The 17,560-nt window shown below is 38.6% G+C and overlaps 1 protein-coding gene across 2 annotated transcripts in view; it reads right to left on the reverse strand.

Annotated features, from left to right (window-relative positions):
• Positions 1–382: 382 nt before the first annotated feature.
• The window catches only part of LOC103515452, a 43,668-nt gene continuing 26,490 nt past the window's right edge, over positions 383–17,560 (reverse strand). The window contains exons 2-3 of one of the 2 annotated variants that reach the window (XM_026828159.1): positions 1,567–1,784; positions 383–652 (exon numbers count right to left, since the gene is read on the reverse strand). In XM_026828159.1, coding sequence (XP_026683960.1) covers positions 464–652; positions 1,567–1,752 — 375 coding nt within the window. In that variant the 5' untranslated portion in view covers positions 1,753–1,784 and the 3' untranslated portion in view covers positions 383–463. The remainder of the gene's footprint in view (positions 653–1,566; positions 1,785–17,560) is intronic. The other variant, XM_026828158.1, reaches the window with a different exon arrangement.

Consider the following 17,560-nt stretch of genomic DNA (forward strand, 5'->3'; position numbering starts at 1 on the left):
CTCTTAGTTCTGTTCTATTCTACTCTTAGTTCTATTCTATTCTACTCCTAGTCCTATTCTATTCTACTCTTAGTTCTGTTCTATTCTACTCTTAGTTCTGTTCTATTCTACTCTTAGTTCTGTTCTATTCTACTCTTAGTTCTATTCTATTCTACTCTTAGTTCTGAAAACAACGGGACCCATAAGGCTAGTCACCTAATACCCGGTATACCTGTCAGGTCTACCTAATAGTGAGTGGCTAGCCCAAGGTTCCCTTTTTCTGAGCTAGTTAAAAGCTTTTTTACTTACCCCATTGCTGAGTGGCGTGGGAGCTTTGTACTTCTTGCGGGACCGTGATATCCTCTGCTTAGATGGACTATCAGTGTCAAACAACGGGACCCATAAGGCTAGTCACCTAATACCCGGTATACCTGTCAGGTCTACCTAATAGTGAGTGGCTGGCCTAAGGTTCCCCTTTTCTGAGCTAGTTAAAAGCGTTTTTACTTACCCCATTGCTGAGTGGCGTGGGAGCTTTGTACTTCTTGCGGGACCGTGATATCCTCTGCTTAGATGGACTATCAGTGTTATGATGGGCAGGAGGGGGAGGGGCGTAGGTCATGAACTCGCGACCTGTGAATCTCAAGTCTGGCTCTGAACCGAACCTGGAAACTGGCTGTAAAAGGAGAGAGGAAGGAGAAGGAAAATCAAGTTGTTGTCGAATGTCAAGTAACTTGACTAATGACCACAAGCCATTCTCCCTTAGGAACATCAAATTTCTGTTTTGTTTGATAGAGGTTTAACGTCACTGTTTAACTCCCAGCTTCTGTGGTGAAATAGGACATGTAATCCCTTTATCTCAACAGTTTAACATTGCACCACTTCAGGGGTTCTACTCTTGATTTGGCTACAAGCTTATCGCCTACTCACATTTACCTGTTGTTGTTGTTGTTGTTGTTGTAGCGGCTTTAGCTTTCGCCGAATGGTGTTGGCAGAGTAAAGAAAAGACATCTTTTTGTATCTGCAATGACCACAAGCCATTCTCCCTGAGGAAAATCAAATTTCTGTTTTGTTTGATAGAGGTTTAACGTCACTGTTTAACTCCCAAGTTCTTCGGTGAAATAGGACATGTAATCCCTTTATCTCAACAGTTTAACATTGCACCATTTCAGGGGTTCTACTCTTGATTTGGCTACAAGCTTATCGCCTACTCACATATACCTCATTCAGTCTGAGTGGGTCTGGGAAAAGCCAGCAGCACGCGATTTTCCGGATGGTCACCCATTCAGATAGCAACTTAGCAACCATAACTTTGATTAACTTCAGTGATCCTTTTAGGAGCTGGTGCATTCAACGTGGCATCGTTGAGTATCATTACAGGCTCCCCATATTTTAATTAACCATTATAATAAAAAATATTTTAATTAACTAGGTATTATAATCAAAAAAGCAGGTTTTTTTTTCCTAAATATTGAGTTTTTCTGATTTGAGAGCAAGTTTTTCCTGAAACATCGCGTCGCGCTTAGCGCCGTCTTATGCAGGATGTATGTAAAAGTATCTCAATACTGTTTGTCATTCCCGAGTACTTACCACAGGGAACCCATACGCGTGTCGGTTAAGCGTGCCCACCGTATGCAGCAGGACACCATTATTGGTCACCCTTAGTCTCTGTCCCGGGTATCTGTCGGGCAGGACCTTCTGGTTGGGTCTAGGGTAGGACAGGGTCCAGGAGTGAGAGGGAGGAGGCTCCCTGTGAGAGCTACTGGAGTTCCCCATCAACCCTGGGAGCTAGCATGCCCGCGTGTCACCTGAAACAGAGAACAAAACCAAACGTCAACTAAGAAATAAATTTCAGGTCTAGGCTAAAAAAAAAAAAAAAAATCAAGTCAACTAAGTAAATCACTAAAATAGAGAGGATACCCACCTAGGTATGATAGAAACATCAATGTAGAAGTAGAAACATCGGACAGAAAGTAAAGAAACCAGAAAATATTGCTTTCCTGGCTGTCCAAATGGTTTTGGTTGCTATGGACGCCTGGGGAGGATGCTCTTTGGTTCTCGAGGCGTTGTTGCCGGCGTAACTTTTGCGTGGCCTCTAGGAGTTCCTCCTGTAATGGGAAACGGAATGGGTTAAGAACACCAGTAACTTATACTTTTCACAGTTGGGGGGGAAGGGTTAAATTAAATCTCAAGAGAATATAAAGGCATTGGCTTCACTTCACGTAAGCTCATGGCTCAGGGGGAGTTAGAAAGATGTGGTTCAAAGTTCCACAATATAGTAGGTGATTTCGTTCTTGATAGCTAAACTGTTTTCACGTCAAGTGATAACATGTGATGTGAGGGCAGTGTGTTTCCACCTTTACTCTCGGGAATTCGGTACACTAACAAAAAAATTCGTTTCGGTTTTAAGATAGTGAATATTTAGCGCTTAAAATACTTGACGCACAAACATAGGTGCATCTAAGATTCTAGAAGAAATACAGAGATACCAATTATGTAAATGTTCTAAATATTTTTCACGCCAGCCGAGTTACTCGTAGCTTGGAAGGTAGAGATCGGAAGAGCGGTTCAGCAAGGTCGCGGGAAATGGGTTAAGAGGAACACCAGTAACTTATACTTTTCACAGTTGGGGGCGAAGGGTTAAATCTCAAGAGAACATAAAGGCATTGGCTTCACTTCACGTAAGCTCATGGGTAGTTAGAAAGATGTGGTTCAAAGTTCCATAATATAGTAGGTGATTTCGTTCTTGTTACGTCAAGTAATAACATGTGATGTGAGGGCAGTGTGTTTCCACCTTTACTCTCGGAAATTCGGTACACTAACAAAAAATTTCAGTTCGGTTTTAAGAAGCGTTTAAAACACATACCTAACGCACAAACATAGGTGCGTCTAAGATTCTAGAAGAAATACAGAGATACCAATTAAGTAAATTGTCTAAATATTTTTCATGCCAGCCGAGTTAGCTTGGAAGGTAGAGCGCCGCGCCTTGCAAACTCTAGGTCGAGGGTTCGATTCCCGCCAGGGGCGAACTTTATCTTAAACAGATAGGGTTGAAAAAAGGAGTTTGATAGGGGGAACTGTGACGACCAAGGTCTAAGCGTATCAAAATCAAAGAGAAGAAAGGCAGGAAAGGAGAAAGCCAACCGTTCCGAGAACGAACCTATCTGTTTAGGATAAAGTTCGCCCTGAGCGGGAATCGAACCCGCGACCCAGCGCTGCTCAACACTTACATGGAACTGTGGTGAGGACAGGCTCCGATGCAGGGGTGGCACTTTGGACAGTCTATTAGCAGGACCCTTGGTCTCGGCATGGGTTTTGAACAGGCGCGATTTCCGAGTGGGCGGGGCATGTACTTCGGAATTCTCAGCTGACGTATCCCATGCCTGGTAAGATTCGGGGGAGGAGCTATCCACCTGGGGGGAAACACAGGGGCGGAGTTATAGCAATTGAGGGGATTGATGGAAAATAGACGTAAGTCGACTTACACCCTCTTTCCATCAATTGTTAATGATGGCATAGGACGAACAACTTATTTAGAAAACTGATCCCCAAAACTTGCATTTTCTGTGTTTAAAAGTTCCTTTACCCAAAAAGTAAAAATTCGTTCTACACTGATACTGTCGCTACACATTTGAAGCACAAATTATCATTATCAATTTATTATCAACATGAGACTGAACAGATTTAAAATCCCAAACATACCTAGATAATAATATTCTCGAGTCTTGAGACATGTATTTGTACAATGTAAAAGTGCATTTTTTTCTTTTGACACGGACAAGAATCAAACCCAGGACCTTCTGCATCGTGAACGAGTGCACCACTATCTTGTCTCCCAGTCATCTCGAATAGCCAAGACATTCTAGTTTCGCCCGAACGCCTTTCTCGTGATAGAATAATGAACATCGTCAAAAATAATTGCCGCAATTTTCTTCACCATAATTCTTCTTCTGTGTCTCTGTTGTCTTCTCATTTTGCTTTTTCTTCTAATTCTTCTTCTTTTGATTTTTCTACTACTGAGTCGTCTACACGTCTACAGTTTGTTCTCTTCTGCTTTTTCTTTGATTCTTTATTTTATTGTTTTTCATTATTTTCAGTACCTAATTTTTTACATTATCAGTAGTAGGTATAAGATTTTATATTTATTGCAATAAATGGGAAAAATTGTGTAAAATTTTGAAAAATTTTGAAAAAAAAAAAAAAAATAATAATAATAAAGATCTACTTGAGGATGAATTACTTGGGATGGGGGGGACTCTGGAACTTCAGTCCTGTGGGAGAAGAACAACATAACATTCAGTACCAGTAGAACAGTTGTAGAGACATTGAAAATTTGAAACGGAGAGGACTGTGGTTCGAATCCCAGCGGGGACATAAAAAAATTGGGAAGATCCGAATCATTGGAAGGGTGATTTCAAATGGAAGTTATGCATTAGACTAAAAATTTCGAATGCAATTTTCGAATTTGGTTTGATTTGGTTTTCCCGGACCGCCCTGTTTTGTCGGGGCGGTGGTTGGCCGGGATTTGTACTGTTGCTATGGTTACTGTCCAGCTGGTTGCTGGGGACGCTATCTAAGTTTTGGTTGCTATGGACGCTATCCAGATTTTGGTTGCTAAGGGCGCTGTCCAAATGGTTGCTATGGACGGTGTCCAAATCCTATTTCTTCACCTTTGACGTCTTTTCTCTTATTCTTCTTCTGCTTCCACTTCTTCTCCCTGTTCTTTCTTCTGCTTCCTCTTCTTTGTCGTCTTTCTTTCTTCTACTATTTCGGATTCGTTTTTGACTTCTTCCTCTTTCTTTCTCGTCTTCTTCTCGCTGTTCTTTCTTCATCTTCCCAGCAATCATGAAAACAATTCGTCGCTGTCCACTATACGGATGGTAAAATATTTCAGAACCTCGGCAATATTTAAAACATAAAGAAAACCATAAAAAAGTATCTTCTAATAAACTGAAGAAAAATAATTTTCCACGCTCGGCGCGAGTGAAATATTTTCGCTCGTTAAGTAGTCCCGTTATGCTTGGACGGCAGATAATTAGACTGTTCAGTCTTCACACATTAATGCACTGGACTGTATAGGTATACCCTGGCATTATAGGACTCTATAGGTATACATTGCTATAGGTTACTATTTGCTGAAATATCAGAGGAGGTCCCAGCTATGTATCTATCGATTGAGCACAAGAATTCAGCAGGTCTCAACTTTGTTTTGTTTTTTTTTTTTCTTTTTTTTTTTCTCACACTATTGCGGTAGCATACATCCTTTATTCTAGAAGTCTGAAGAGATAAAATACCTACAACCTAGCTTTACCCTGTCTTTTCCAAGTTTTAAGAGCTGATATTGGGATTAGAGGAGGTTTATTAGAGGAAACTGTAAAGCTGAGTCCACACGTAGTCGAGGGCCGTCGCGTTGAATCGTCCGCACTGCCTCGACAAGATAGATTCACCTCGTCTCGATGGACTATGTGTGAAAGAGTGAACACAGCTTAACAACAGAGGTCGTATCATCCCGAAAATGAAGAGAGAGGGGAATTTTTCCTGCTGGGATAGGACTGAAAAATCCCTTTTCACACCCCGCAGTCTAACAAAGGTCTTATAAAATTTGACATGTTATAGGAGGAATTGAACCCACGGTCTTTCAGTTTGGGAACCAGCCTCGCCCATCAGCATCAGATTGTAAAGCGTGACTATTGAACTGTTACTATAGTTACTAGGCTATCTTGACATATGTTCTACAACATACCAAACTCATCACTCATGTTTTGGCCTTCATATTTCTATGCCTAGGCCTACCAACCTATCATTTTGCCTACCTTGAGTACCTTGCGATTCTTAGGCTAGGAATTCTTTTTAGCTACGAAAATAGAATCTTCTACTTCTTCTCCTAGTTCTGCGAGGTACACAAGTATGTGTGATTCTTAGAGTCTCCTTCAGTATGGTTTCAGAAGAATGTATGAGTTTCACATAGGACCAATGTTTTCTATGGTATGCGTATCCTCATAGGTATCTAACGCTATTGTTAGGAGCTACAGCTCTGTAGTTCAGGGTTCGCGAATTTCAATATTGCTAAAAAGTTCTTTGCAAAAATCAAAGAAATACGGGTTTTTTTATTTTTCGAAAACTCCAAGATATATATCTTTCAAATCTTGCCGGTTGCCAGGGCTAGATCATTGTGGGTACTTGTCTGGCTCAGCAGTATAAGAACAAGAAAAGATTAATAAAGATCAAAAGGTCTTTTCCATCAGTAAAGTTGTTGTATCAAGTGAAGACCTATTTCTTGTTATTCTTAGTGGTAAGAAAAGATTTTAGCAATAGAATGCGGAACCACTGAGAAAACCCATAAAAAAGGTAGATATAAAAGTACAGATATACCTACAGAGATAAGTATAAGCTTTTACTCTTCTTGAATCTCTTCTGTATTCTGCATTTATATAGCATCCAATTTTCCCATCCATTCGTTCCTTTTGGCCTTCGCCTTTTCAGGACCTTTTCCTTTTACGACATCTAAGGACATGGGAACCTGACTGGGTGTCCAAATGGTTTTGGTTGCTATGGACGCCTGGGGAGGATGCTCTTTGGTTCTCGAGGCGTTGTTGCCGGCGTAACTTTTGCGTGGCAGACAGAATAACGGTACTAGTTCAGAAGTCACGTCAAAATTGCTACAAAAATGAGCTTCAGCTGTCACAAATGAGCAGTCCGCAGTGTTATTATAGGGTTAGGTTGAACGCGAAAAAGACCTTTCGCAAAATGAGCAGTGACCAGTGTTATTATAGGGTTAGGTGAAACACAAAAAAGAACTTTATTTTTCATTGTCGTAGCTTCTGAAAAATTACCAGAATGAATAGTGTTGACAATCCATAGATTAAGCAGTTGTTTTATATTTTCATGGGATATCTATATACTTGTCTGGCTCAGCAGTATAAGAAAAGATTAATAAAGATCAAAAGGTCTTTTCCATCAATAAAGTTGTTGTATCAAGTGAAGACCTATTTCTTGTCATTCTTAGTGGTAAGAAAAGAGTTTAGCAATAGAATGCGGAACCACTGAGAAAACCCATAAAAAAGGTAGATATAAAAGTACAGATATCCCTACAGAGATAAGTATAAGCTTTTACTCTTCTTGAATCTCTTCTCTATTCTGCATTTATAGCATCTAATTTTCCCATCCATTCGTTCCTTTTGGCCTTCGCCTTTTCAGGACCTTTTCCTTTTACGACATCTAAGGACATGAGAACCTGACTGGCAACCATCACGACTTCTACATCTATGTGTATCTGTACGAGGACTATGAAGGTATGCAGGCAGATACTCACTAGATAGTTCTGTCTTGGCTTCGGGTTCGGTGTTGCAATGTTGTATAGTACGGGAGATTCCGAGATTGGGTTAGCCCAGACAGAATATTAGTTCAATTATTCCATCTTTTTGGATTAAGATAAAGTACAAGAATAGAAAAAGGCATGAATGATGGTATGACTTAGTTACACCGAGGTTCTAGCTTCTAGGAAAAGAATCACCCGGATACGGGACAGAATAACGGTAATAGTTCAGAAGTCACGTCAATGAAAAATTGCTACAAAAATGAGCTTCAGCTGTCACAAATGAGCAGTCCGCAGTGTTATTATAGGGTTAGGTTGAACGCGAAAAAGAGCTTTCGCAAAATGAGCAGTGACCAGTGTTGTTATAGGGTTAGGTGAAACACAAAAAAGAACTTTATTTTTCATTGTCGTAGCTTCTGAAAAATTACCAGAATGAATAGTGTTGACAATTTAGATAAAGAAATTGATAAAGTAGGGCTTATTGCCAATTAGTGTTGACGATAAGTATATCATCACTTTGGTTTTTGTTGAAACCGTGCATTTTGGTTACTATCGTTGACACATCCCCAAATTAACGAAACCATTTATTTCTCAGGGTTCTTAAGCCTTATTAGTTGTTTTATTGAATTATACACGGTCTGAGCTTTATTTTCCTAATTATCAAAGACCATCGTTGACACATCCCCAAATTAAGGAACCCATTTATTTCTCAGGGTTCTTAAGCCTTATTAGTTGTTTTATTGAATTATACACGGTCTGAGCTTTATTTTCCTAATTATCAAAGACTTGGACCTTACACTTCTTCTACAGTTAGTGCTTCCACTTCCAAAGTTAGTACTTCCACTGAAAAAGTTAGTGCCCAGGTAGTCCGAAGACAATGTCTCTGAAAGTCCGAAACAAGCAGTTGATCCTGTCGAGTCTTCATATTTCTTCAATATACTCATTGGTGTCGGTGGAGAGTTTGTTGACATTTCCGGATTGTTCACACTCATCTGTGCAGTGTTTGTTGGCTTACACGGATTCTCCACACATATCTGTGCAGTGTTTCTTGGCATACACAAATTGTATTTTGATTTTTGAATTCTTTCTTGGTTGTTGCATTTTGATTTTTGAATACTTTCTTGGTTGTTGCATTTTGATTTTTGAATGGTTTCTTGGTTGTTACATTTTGATTTTTGAATGCTTTCTTGGTTGTTGCATTTTGACATCTTTGCAGAGTTTCTTGGCATACACAAATTGTATTTTGATTTTTGAATTCTTTCTTGGTTGTTGCATTTTGATTTTTGAATGCTTTCTTGGTTGTTGTATTTTGATTTTTGAATGGTTTCTTGGTTGTTGCATTTTGATTTTTGAATGGTTTCTTGGTTGTTGCATTTTGATTTTTGAATGGTTTCTATATTGGAAGAGTACTGATTCTCAGTATTCCCAACGGATTACTGTTGTGCAAATATTAGTCAACAAGTAAGTAACCAACTACCAATCAGGCAGAGACTCCCATAGCAATCTTCAATTCTTTATACTGTTCTATATTACCTCCAATCCAGTTTGACGCGGTGTGAATTAAGCCATTTGGTGGAAGTTTACTGTAAATTCTGAGAAATAATTATCCTGCTACTGGCGTATTAGCTCCGCCGACTCTGGCAATAAAGTTGGTAATACCAATTTGTTCTTGTTGTTGGATGCTGATGTGCTAAAATCGACTTGACACTTTCGCTTCCACATTCCGACTACCTAGTTTTTTGTCAAGTTTCTAGAGCGCTTTTTTTCTTTTGCATATTTTTCATTATTTTATTAGATATTCAGGAGTGCTTAAAATTTTCAATGCCTAGACTGTCTAATGTCACCTGATATATTTTGTGATCGTTTAAAGTAGCTATCTACAATCCAGACTCAAGTAGGTACCACCTTGAGACTGAGTGACTGACCGCGTGTATCAGAGACTGAGAAGGATAGATTTGGTGTAGGCAACATAAAATCATACTTCTAGTTAGAATATTAAGAGCACAAAAATTCGCTATTATTTTAGAATGTTAATCTATTTTCGCATCATTCAACGAGAAATAATAAAAATTGATAAATAAATGGGAGAGAGAAAAATGAGACGATCGATCATTGCGGTCAAGGATGTTACTGATGGGGTTAATGTGGTTAAAATAGAGATGAGAATATATCGCACGTAGAAGATGGACATTTAGGGTGAAGGGAGATTGCCGGAGATCTTCCAGGGAAAGATTCACAAAGAAACAGCCCAGTTATTCCGGGCAGTAGCCAAAAATGCCAAAATTCTATGGTTTCTCAGTTCGAACTTCTCTCTTCTCACTTGGCGTGTGGAAAAAAACATCGCACCGTTTATCAAAATGTCCCGCCCAAGAAGTGTAAAGTCAGGAATATGACGTCACATCAATATCGTTTCGTGGCACAGACCATTGTTGATTCCCGTGATCTGCCAAAGGTGTTGGCAGTCTGACCTTATCAGTTGAAAGGAATTTACAATCAGGAAGATGGTGATGGAATTTACGATTAGTGTGAACTGAAATGGAAAGTAACCTTGTAAACATCGTGATTTATGGCTCGGGATCATAACAAGTATTGTGGATAGGTGAAACCAATAGAGCACTGACAGCATGATGGATCATACTGGGCAGCCACTAGCCATTCTAATATCGCTTTGCGATAAAGGTATCTTCTTCACTTTTCCATCGAGTTATAGTTCTATCTATGTCGAGCTTCGAGATCAATCCACTCAAGTTATAATTTTATCCCGTGCTATGGCCTTAAGTACTTCAACACTGTGTGGCTCGTCGTCGTCAATATTGAGAGACAGTTACTGTCCTAAAGGGCCATCGACAATCTACTTTAAAGAACTTTCTGGTTGTCACATGTATTTTTGAGGAACAATCCTTTGTAGCTTGATCCCTGAGAATGATTGCATTTTGGGATTGGTCACAAAGAGTTAATTTTTAGGTACATATGTATTTCATATACTTTCCTTTCGATACATACTTTCCTTTCGATTGCAAATATTTCAACAGGTTTCTTTCTGGTGTTCTTGTCTCTTCTCGCCCATCTGATGAGAGGCATACTACGCTGAGCTTTGAAATGCCTCCAGCTATTAGGAATAGGAATCTGAATAATTACTTCCTGCTCCTAGCTCAACTCTAGGATAGGATCTATTTACAAATATAATCAGTCACATCTAGAATCAATTCGATGCTCTCACACGAGTGTTTTATTGAACTAGTTCTGAGCTAGGACTCGTGATTTATGACTATACTGATAGTTGTAGTTCTGGTGAAGAACCTCTTAATGTGACTACTAATGTAATTAAACTCTTTGACTCATATGACATACTTGAGTGATGTAATACAAAACTGTTTCTGTAAAGAGGACATGTTCTCCTATAAGCTTATAACTATCAAAGTAGGAGGTTTATAACTTATTCTATCCCGTGAAGTAAACAATATGTGTCTAACTTGAGAAGGACGACACTGTAGTTCAACTATTCCATCTTTTTGGATTAAGATGAAGTACAAGAATAGAAAAAGGCATGAATGATGGTATGACTTAGTTACACCGAGGTTCTAGCTTCTAGGAAAAGAATCACCCGGATACGAAGACGGAAAAAAGTGGCAAACCAACATGATTGAAAGAGTCGATTCAAACGCAGATATGCAGAACAAATTAGGCACACGCAAATTGAGTGGTAACGAAGGTATGTCAGTAGGTGTACTCGTACTGTAAGTACAACAGCAGTACAGTAATATTAGGCTATTAACACACTACCACAACATTGTGGGAATCAAACCAACGACCTACACATGATGCAAGAGTTAAGATGCGGTAGATGAGTACAAAGTTCCATGATCCTTGGAACTAGTGAAGTGTGCTAAGCAAGACGATTATGTGCAAGATGTGTTTCCAAGATTTGAAACCTTCGAGCGCTTTGATGAAATCCTTCGCTTGATCGAACATCGCACACCATGGCCAACCAGTTTCAAAAGAAAGGAACCAATCATTTCCCTTCTTCCACTCTTCATCAATATGTTTTAATCCACAGCTGTCGTTTCGGCAGTTGACCCCTGGCTTGATGGACTCGAATGACGCGATATAGGTACTATGATGATTTGATGAAGCAGATAAGCCATTTCAGTTTTCACGGGGTTATCTTAAGCGAGAGTACCATTTTCAGATTTCACAGGGTTTTTATTGCTTTCTCGATGTAACATCCAACAAATTACGGCAATGGAACCTTCTGTGTTTTACTTACGGTATAAAGTACATATAAACATCATTACAAGCCTGCACCATTCACCACTATAATTGCACATAAGAAATATTGTAAGATTTGTAAGACACGAGACATTGCCAACTTTCAGCTCTTCCGTCTTTTGTCTTTTGCAACATAGAATGTCCTTCAAGGATAAGAGCTCTTAGGATTGACTTTAGAAGTTATCTGTAGTTTGCTTTTGTTACAAACAAAAGACAAGGCCAACAAATCCAACAAAGGAAGATTCGGGCCAAGTTGCAGCTTTGGTTTTGATTGTTTCCGTTTTGAAGTGACTTTTCACATTGGCAAGTAATTTTCCACATACCTAGCATGGACGGGATGTATTTCCAGACCTGTCCTTTGTTGTTGTTGTTGTTGTTGTTGTTGTTGTTGTTGTTGTTGTTGTTGTTGTTGTTGTTGTTGTTGTTGTTGTTGTTGTTGTTGTTGTTGTTGTTGTTGTGTGTTGTGTCTGTTGTTGGTTGTTGTTGTTGTTGTTGTTGTTGTTGTTGTTGTTGTTGTTGTTGTTGTTGTTGTTGTTGGTTGTTGTTGTTTTGTTAACATTTGGAAACGACACGATAATTCAATCTTCAACCATCCCGTGTTTTTAGGACGGCTGTCCATAAAAATGACACATAATGGTTCACTTTCTCTACACATGGTGTGATAGTTTGGACACTTTTCTTTTGAAAAAAAATTCTCAGAACTTACAGAACGCTTGCACGGTAGGTAAATCGCTTTTTTTACGTTCTGATGGAAAATCTGACATTGGTAAGTGAGAAATGACCATCTACAAGTACATAACATACATGATATATGTAGAAATTGTAGGTGTCAGACAGGTGCAAATTCTTTGTACAAGCAGATTTTTTGTCATTTTCCTCACCTACATGGTAATGTTCTTGATCAACAAAAAGTAAAACCTACAGATCTATAGATTGACTTGATTCTTTGCATCTTCGAAAAAGAACATTGTGACAATAAGATCAGTCAACAAGTCACATGAATTAGTGAAAATAACAGAACAAAGAACAGGTATCAGGTATATTGGAAGAGTACTGATTCTCAGTATTCCCAACGGATTACTGTTGTGCAAATATTAGTCAACAAGTAAGTAACCAACTACCAATCAGGCAGAGACTCCCATAGCAATCTTCAATTCTTTATACTGTTCTATATTACCTCCAATCCAGTTTGACGCGGTGTGAATTAAGCCATTTGGTGGAAGTTTACTGTAAATTCTGAGAAATAATTATCCTGCTACTGGCGTATTAGCTCCGCCGACTCTGGCAATAAAGTTGGTAATACCAATTTGTTCTTGTTGTGGATGCTGATGTGCTAAAATCGACTTGACACTTTCGCTTCCACATTCCGACTAGGTACCTAGTTTTTTGTCGAGTTTCTAGAGCGCTTTTTTTTTTGCATATTTTTCATTATTTTATTAGATATTCAGGAGTGCTTAACATTTTCAATGCCTAGACTGTCTAATGCCACCTGATATATTTTGTGATCGTTTAAAGTAGCTATCTAGAACCCAGACTCAAGTACCACACCTGGAGACTGAGTGACTGACCGCGTGTATCACAGACTGAGAAGGATAGATGTAGGCAACATAAAATCATACTTCTAATTATAATATTAGGAGCACAAAAATTCGCTATTATTTTAAAATGTTAATCTATCTTCGCATCATTCAACGAGAAATAATAAAAATTGATAAATAAATGGGTGAGAGAAAAATGAGACGATCATTGTGGTCAAGGATGTTACTCATGGGGTTAATGTGGTTAAAACAGAGATGAGAATATATCGCACGTAGAAGCTAGAAGATGGACATCTGGTGAAGGGATATTGCCGGAGATCTTCCAGGGAAAGATTCACATAGAAACTGCCCAGTTATTCCGGGCAGTAGCCAAAAATGCCAAAATTCTATGGTTTCTCAGTTCGAACTTCTCTCTTCTCACTTGGCGTGTGGAAAGGACTGACAAAAATCAACTACTGAAAGATAATATTATACTATACCTATTTGGCTCTAATTTCACGTTAACACATCAGGAGGATTTTTGCAAAATTCCATAAAAAGAATAATCTCAGCTTCCCCAAGTTCCAAGTTAATCGTAACCTGTTCAGTCGTTAAAGTTTCTCCAGACGATCAAGTTCACTTTTCTCTATTTAAATCCAATTTAATTTCTAGACTGACAAAAATCAATTACTGAAAGATAATATTATATATACTATACCTATTTGGCTCTAATTTCACGTTAACACATCAGGAGGATTTTTTGCAAAATTCCATAAAAAGAATAATCTCAGCTTCCAAGTTAATCGTAACCTGTTCAGTCGTTAAAGTTTCTCCAGACGATCAAGTTCACTTTTCTCTATTTAAATCCAATTTAATTTCTCTACATAGTAATCATTTCTTTCTTCTGCTGAGTGAATGTGGCAAAGAGCAAGTGTGGCAGTGACCTTATAGTCGGATCTAAACTAGACAAGTTGATTATTTTCTTTCTTTCCTATGACAGTAGTCTCTAGAGTGACTAGTTTGTCATATCTTGGACTAGACGCACTTTCTCTCCTAGTAATCTCGTCTATGAAAGCTATGTCTAACATTTCTCTCGAGTAGATGCTTAAAACAAACACTTCCTGCCAATATTATAATGACCCTCGTGTGATATAATTGCGTTAGTCCTCCGTCTACCTGTCCATATAGAAATATTTGATCTTTAGATTAGACTTATGACGGGTTTGTCTGAGCTTTGAAATGCCTCCAGCTATTAGGAATAGGAATCTGAATAATTACTTCCTGCTCCTAGCTCAACTCTAGGATAGGATCTATTTACAAATATAATCAGTCACATCTAGAATCAATTCGATGCTCTCACACGAGTGTTTTATTGAACTAGTTCTGAGCTAGGAATCGTGATTTATGACTATACTCATAGTTGTAGTTCTGGTGAAGAACCTCCTAATGTGACTACTAAGGTAATTAAACTCTTTGACTCATATGACATACTTGAGTGATGTAATACAAAACTGTTTCTGTAAAGACGACATGTTCTCCTATAAGCTTATATAACTATCAAAGTAGGAGGTTTATAACTTATTCTATCCCGTGAAGTAAACAATATGTGTCTAACTTGAGAAGGACGACACTTTAGTTCAATTATTCCATCTTTTTGGATTAAGATAAAGTACAAGAATAGAAAAAGGCATGAATGATGGTATGACTTAGTTACACCGAGGTTCTAGCTTCTAGGAAAAGAATCACCCGGATACGAAGACGGAAAAAAGTGGCAAACCAACATGATTGAAAGAGTCGATTCAAACGCAGATATGCAGAACAAATTAGGCACACGCAAATTGAGTGGTAACGAAGGTATGTCAGTAGGTGTACTCGTACTGTAAGTACAACAGCAGTACAGTAATATTAGGCTATTAACACACTACCACAACATTGTGGGAATCAAACCAACGACCTACACATGATGCAAGAGTTAAGATGCGGTAGATGAGTACAAAGTTCCATGATCCTTGGAACTAGTGAAGTGTGCTAAGCAAGACGATTATGTGCAAGATGTGTTTCCAAGATTTGAAACCTTCGAGCGCTTTGATGAAATCCTTCGCTTGATCGAACATCGCACACCATGGCCAACCAGTTTCAAAAGAAAGGAACCAATCATTTCCCTTCTTCCACTCTTCATCAATATGTTTTAATCCACAGCTGTCGTTTCGGCAGTTGACCCCTGGCTTGATGGACTCGAATGACGCGATATAGGTACTATGATGATTTGATGAAGCAGATAAGCCATTTCAGTTTTCACGGGGTTATCTTAAGCGAGAGTACCATTTTCAGATTTCACAGGGTTTTTATTGCTTTCTCGATGTAACATCCAACAAATTACGGCAATGGAACCTTCTGTGTTTTACTTACGGTATAAAGTACATATAAACATCATTACAAGCCTGCACCATTCACCACTATAATTGCACATAAGAAATATTGTAAGATTTGTAAGACACGAGACATTGCCAACTTTCAGCTCTTCCGTCTTTTGTCTTTTGCAACATAGAATGTCCTTCAAGGATAAGAGCTCTTAGGATTGACTTTAGAAGTTATCTGTAGTTTGCTTTTGTTACAAACAAAAGACAAGGCCAACAAATCCAACAAAGGAAGATTCGGGCCAAGTTGCAGCTTTGGTTTTGATTGTTTCCGTTTTGAAGTGACTTTTCACATTGGCAAGTAATTTTCCACATACCTAGCATGGACGGGATGTATTTCCAGACCTGTCCTTTGTTGTTGTTGTTGTTGTTGTTGTTGTTGTTGTTGTTGTTGTTGTTGTTGTTGTTGTTGTTGTTGTTGTTGTTGTAATTAAAAACTAAAAGGATAATAGTGGAAGAGGAAGAATAAGATTAAGAGAGGAATAGAGGAAGAAGAGGAGGAGGAGGAAAAGTTGGAGGAGAAAGAATATGATAGAAGAGCGGAGAAGAAGGTGAATGAGGAGGAAGAATATGATGAAAGGGGAAGACGAATAAGGAGAGGAGAAGGGAGAGGAAAAGGAAGAGGGAGGAGACCAAGGAAATGTAAGAGGAAAGGAGAACATTTAGTGGAGAGAGGGAGGAGAAACAAAGAAAGAAGAGGGAGAAGAAGACGAAGGGGGGAGAGACTGAAGAAAAGATTACAGCAAAATACCTTAACGAATATTCAGGGGAAATATTGTCCTAAAAAACTCCATTTTTCCTGGGTAGAAAACACCGCAGCCGCTGGCGTGGTGTGGCGTTAACCTCACCTTACACTCAAGATTCTCTACAATCTACATGTTGTTGTTGTTGTTGTTGTTGTTGTTGTTGTTGTTGTTGTTGTTGTTGTTGTTGTTGTTGTTGTTGTTGTTGTTGTTGTTAACATTTGGAACGACACGATAGTCAATCTTCAACATCCCGTGTTTTTAGGACCGTCTCATAAAAATGACACATAATGGTTCACTTTCTCTACACATGTGTGATAGTTTGGACACTTTTCTTTGAAAAAAAATTCTCAGAACTTACAGAAAGCTTGCAGGTAGGTAAATCGCTTTTTTTACGTTCTAGATTGAAAATCTGACATTGGTAAGTGAGAAATGACATCTACAAGTACATAACATACATGATATATGTAGAAATTGTAGGTGTCAGACAGGTGCAAATTCTTTGTACAAGCAGATTTTTTGTCATTTTCCTCACCTACATGGTAATGTTCTTGATCAACAAAAAGTAAAACCTACAGATCTATAGATTGACTTGATTCTTTGCATCTTCGAAAAAGAACATTGTGACAATAAGATCAGTCAACATATCTACATCATCATCTCTACATCTACATCATCATCATTGGTTAACAGCCATAAGGCTGGTTTTCTGCAGTACGCCATGTTTCTCTGTCTTCTGCCTTCCTTTTGAGATCATAGTAGGTTGTGACGCCCATACCCTCCATTATTTGTTTGATGTCGTCCAGTGGTGGTCTTCCTCTTGTGTTTTTGCCTTCAATCATTCCTTGAATAACTCTTGCTGGAAACTCTCCATGTCTTAATATCTGTCCTATTAGTGTTGCTCTTCTTTTCTTCAGGTTCTTCATTAGGTTTCTTTTTTCTCCGACTCTTCTGAATACTTCTTCATTCGAGAAACCTGTTTACTTCCCATCCCGAAGTATAGATCTAAGCATATGGAAAAGATTGCTGAAGACATATGTGCGGAGTCATGGAGTGTGTTGTTATATGGAAGTGAAGCATGGACGATGGGAAAGACCAAAGAGAAAAAGATACAAGCATTTGAGGCATGGTGTTGGAAAAGAATGATGAAGATTAGCTGGATTGAACGTAAAACGAATGAAGAAGTATTCTCTACATAGGGAGGTACTATTCTATTATTATCGAAATGAGACATACACTACTGTTTCAATCCGCCTTCTCCTTTTTTTCGTCTACCTTCTCTCTCTCTCTCTCTCTCTCTCTCTCTCTCTCTCTCTCTTTCCT

Source organism: Diaphorina citri, unplaced genomic scaffold, assembly GCF_000475195.1.
Source record: "Diaphorina citri unplaced genomic scaffold, Diaci psyllid genome assembly version 1.1 scaffold1347, whole genome shotgun sequence".
NCBI lineage: Eukaryota > Metazoa > Arthropoda > Insecta > Hemiptera > Psyllidae > Diaphorina > Diaphorina citri.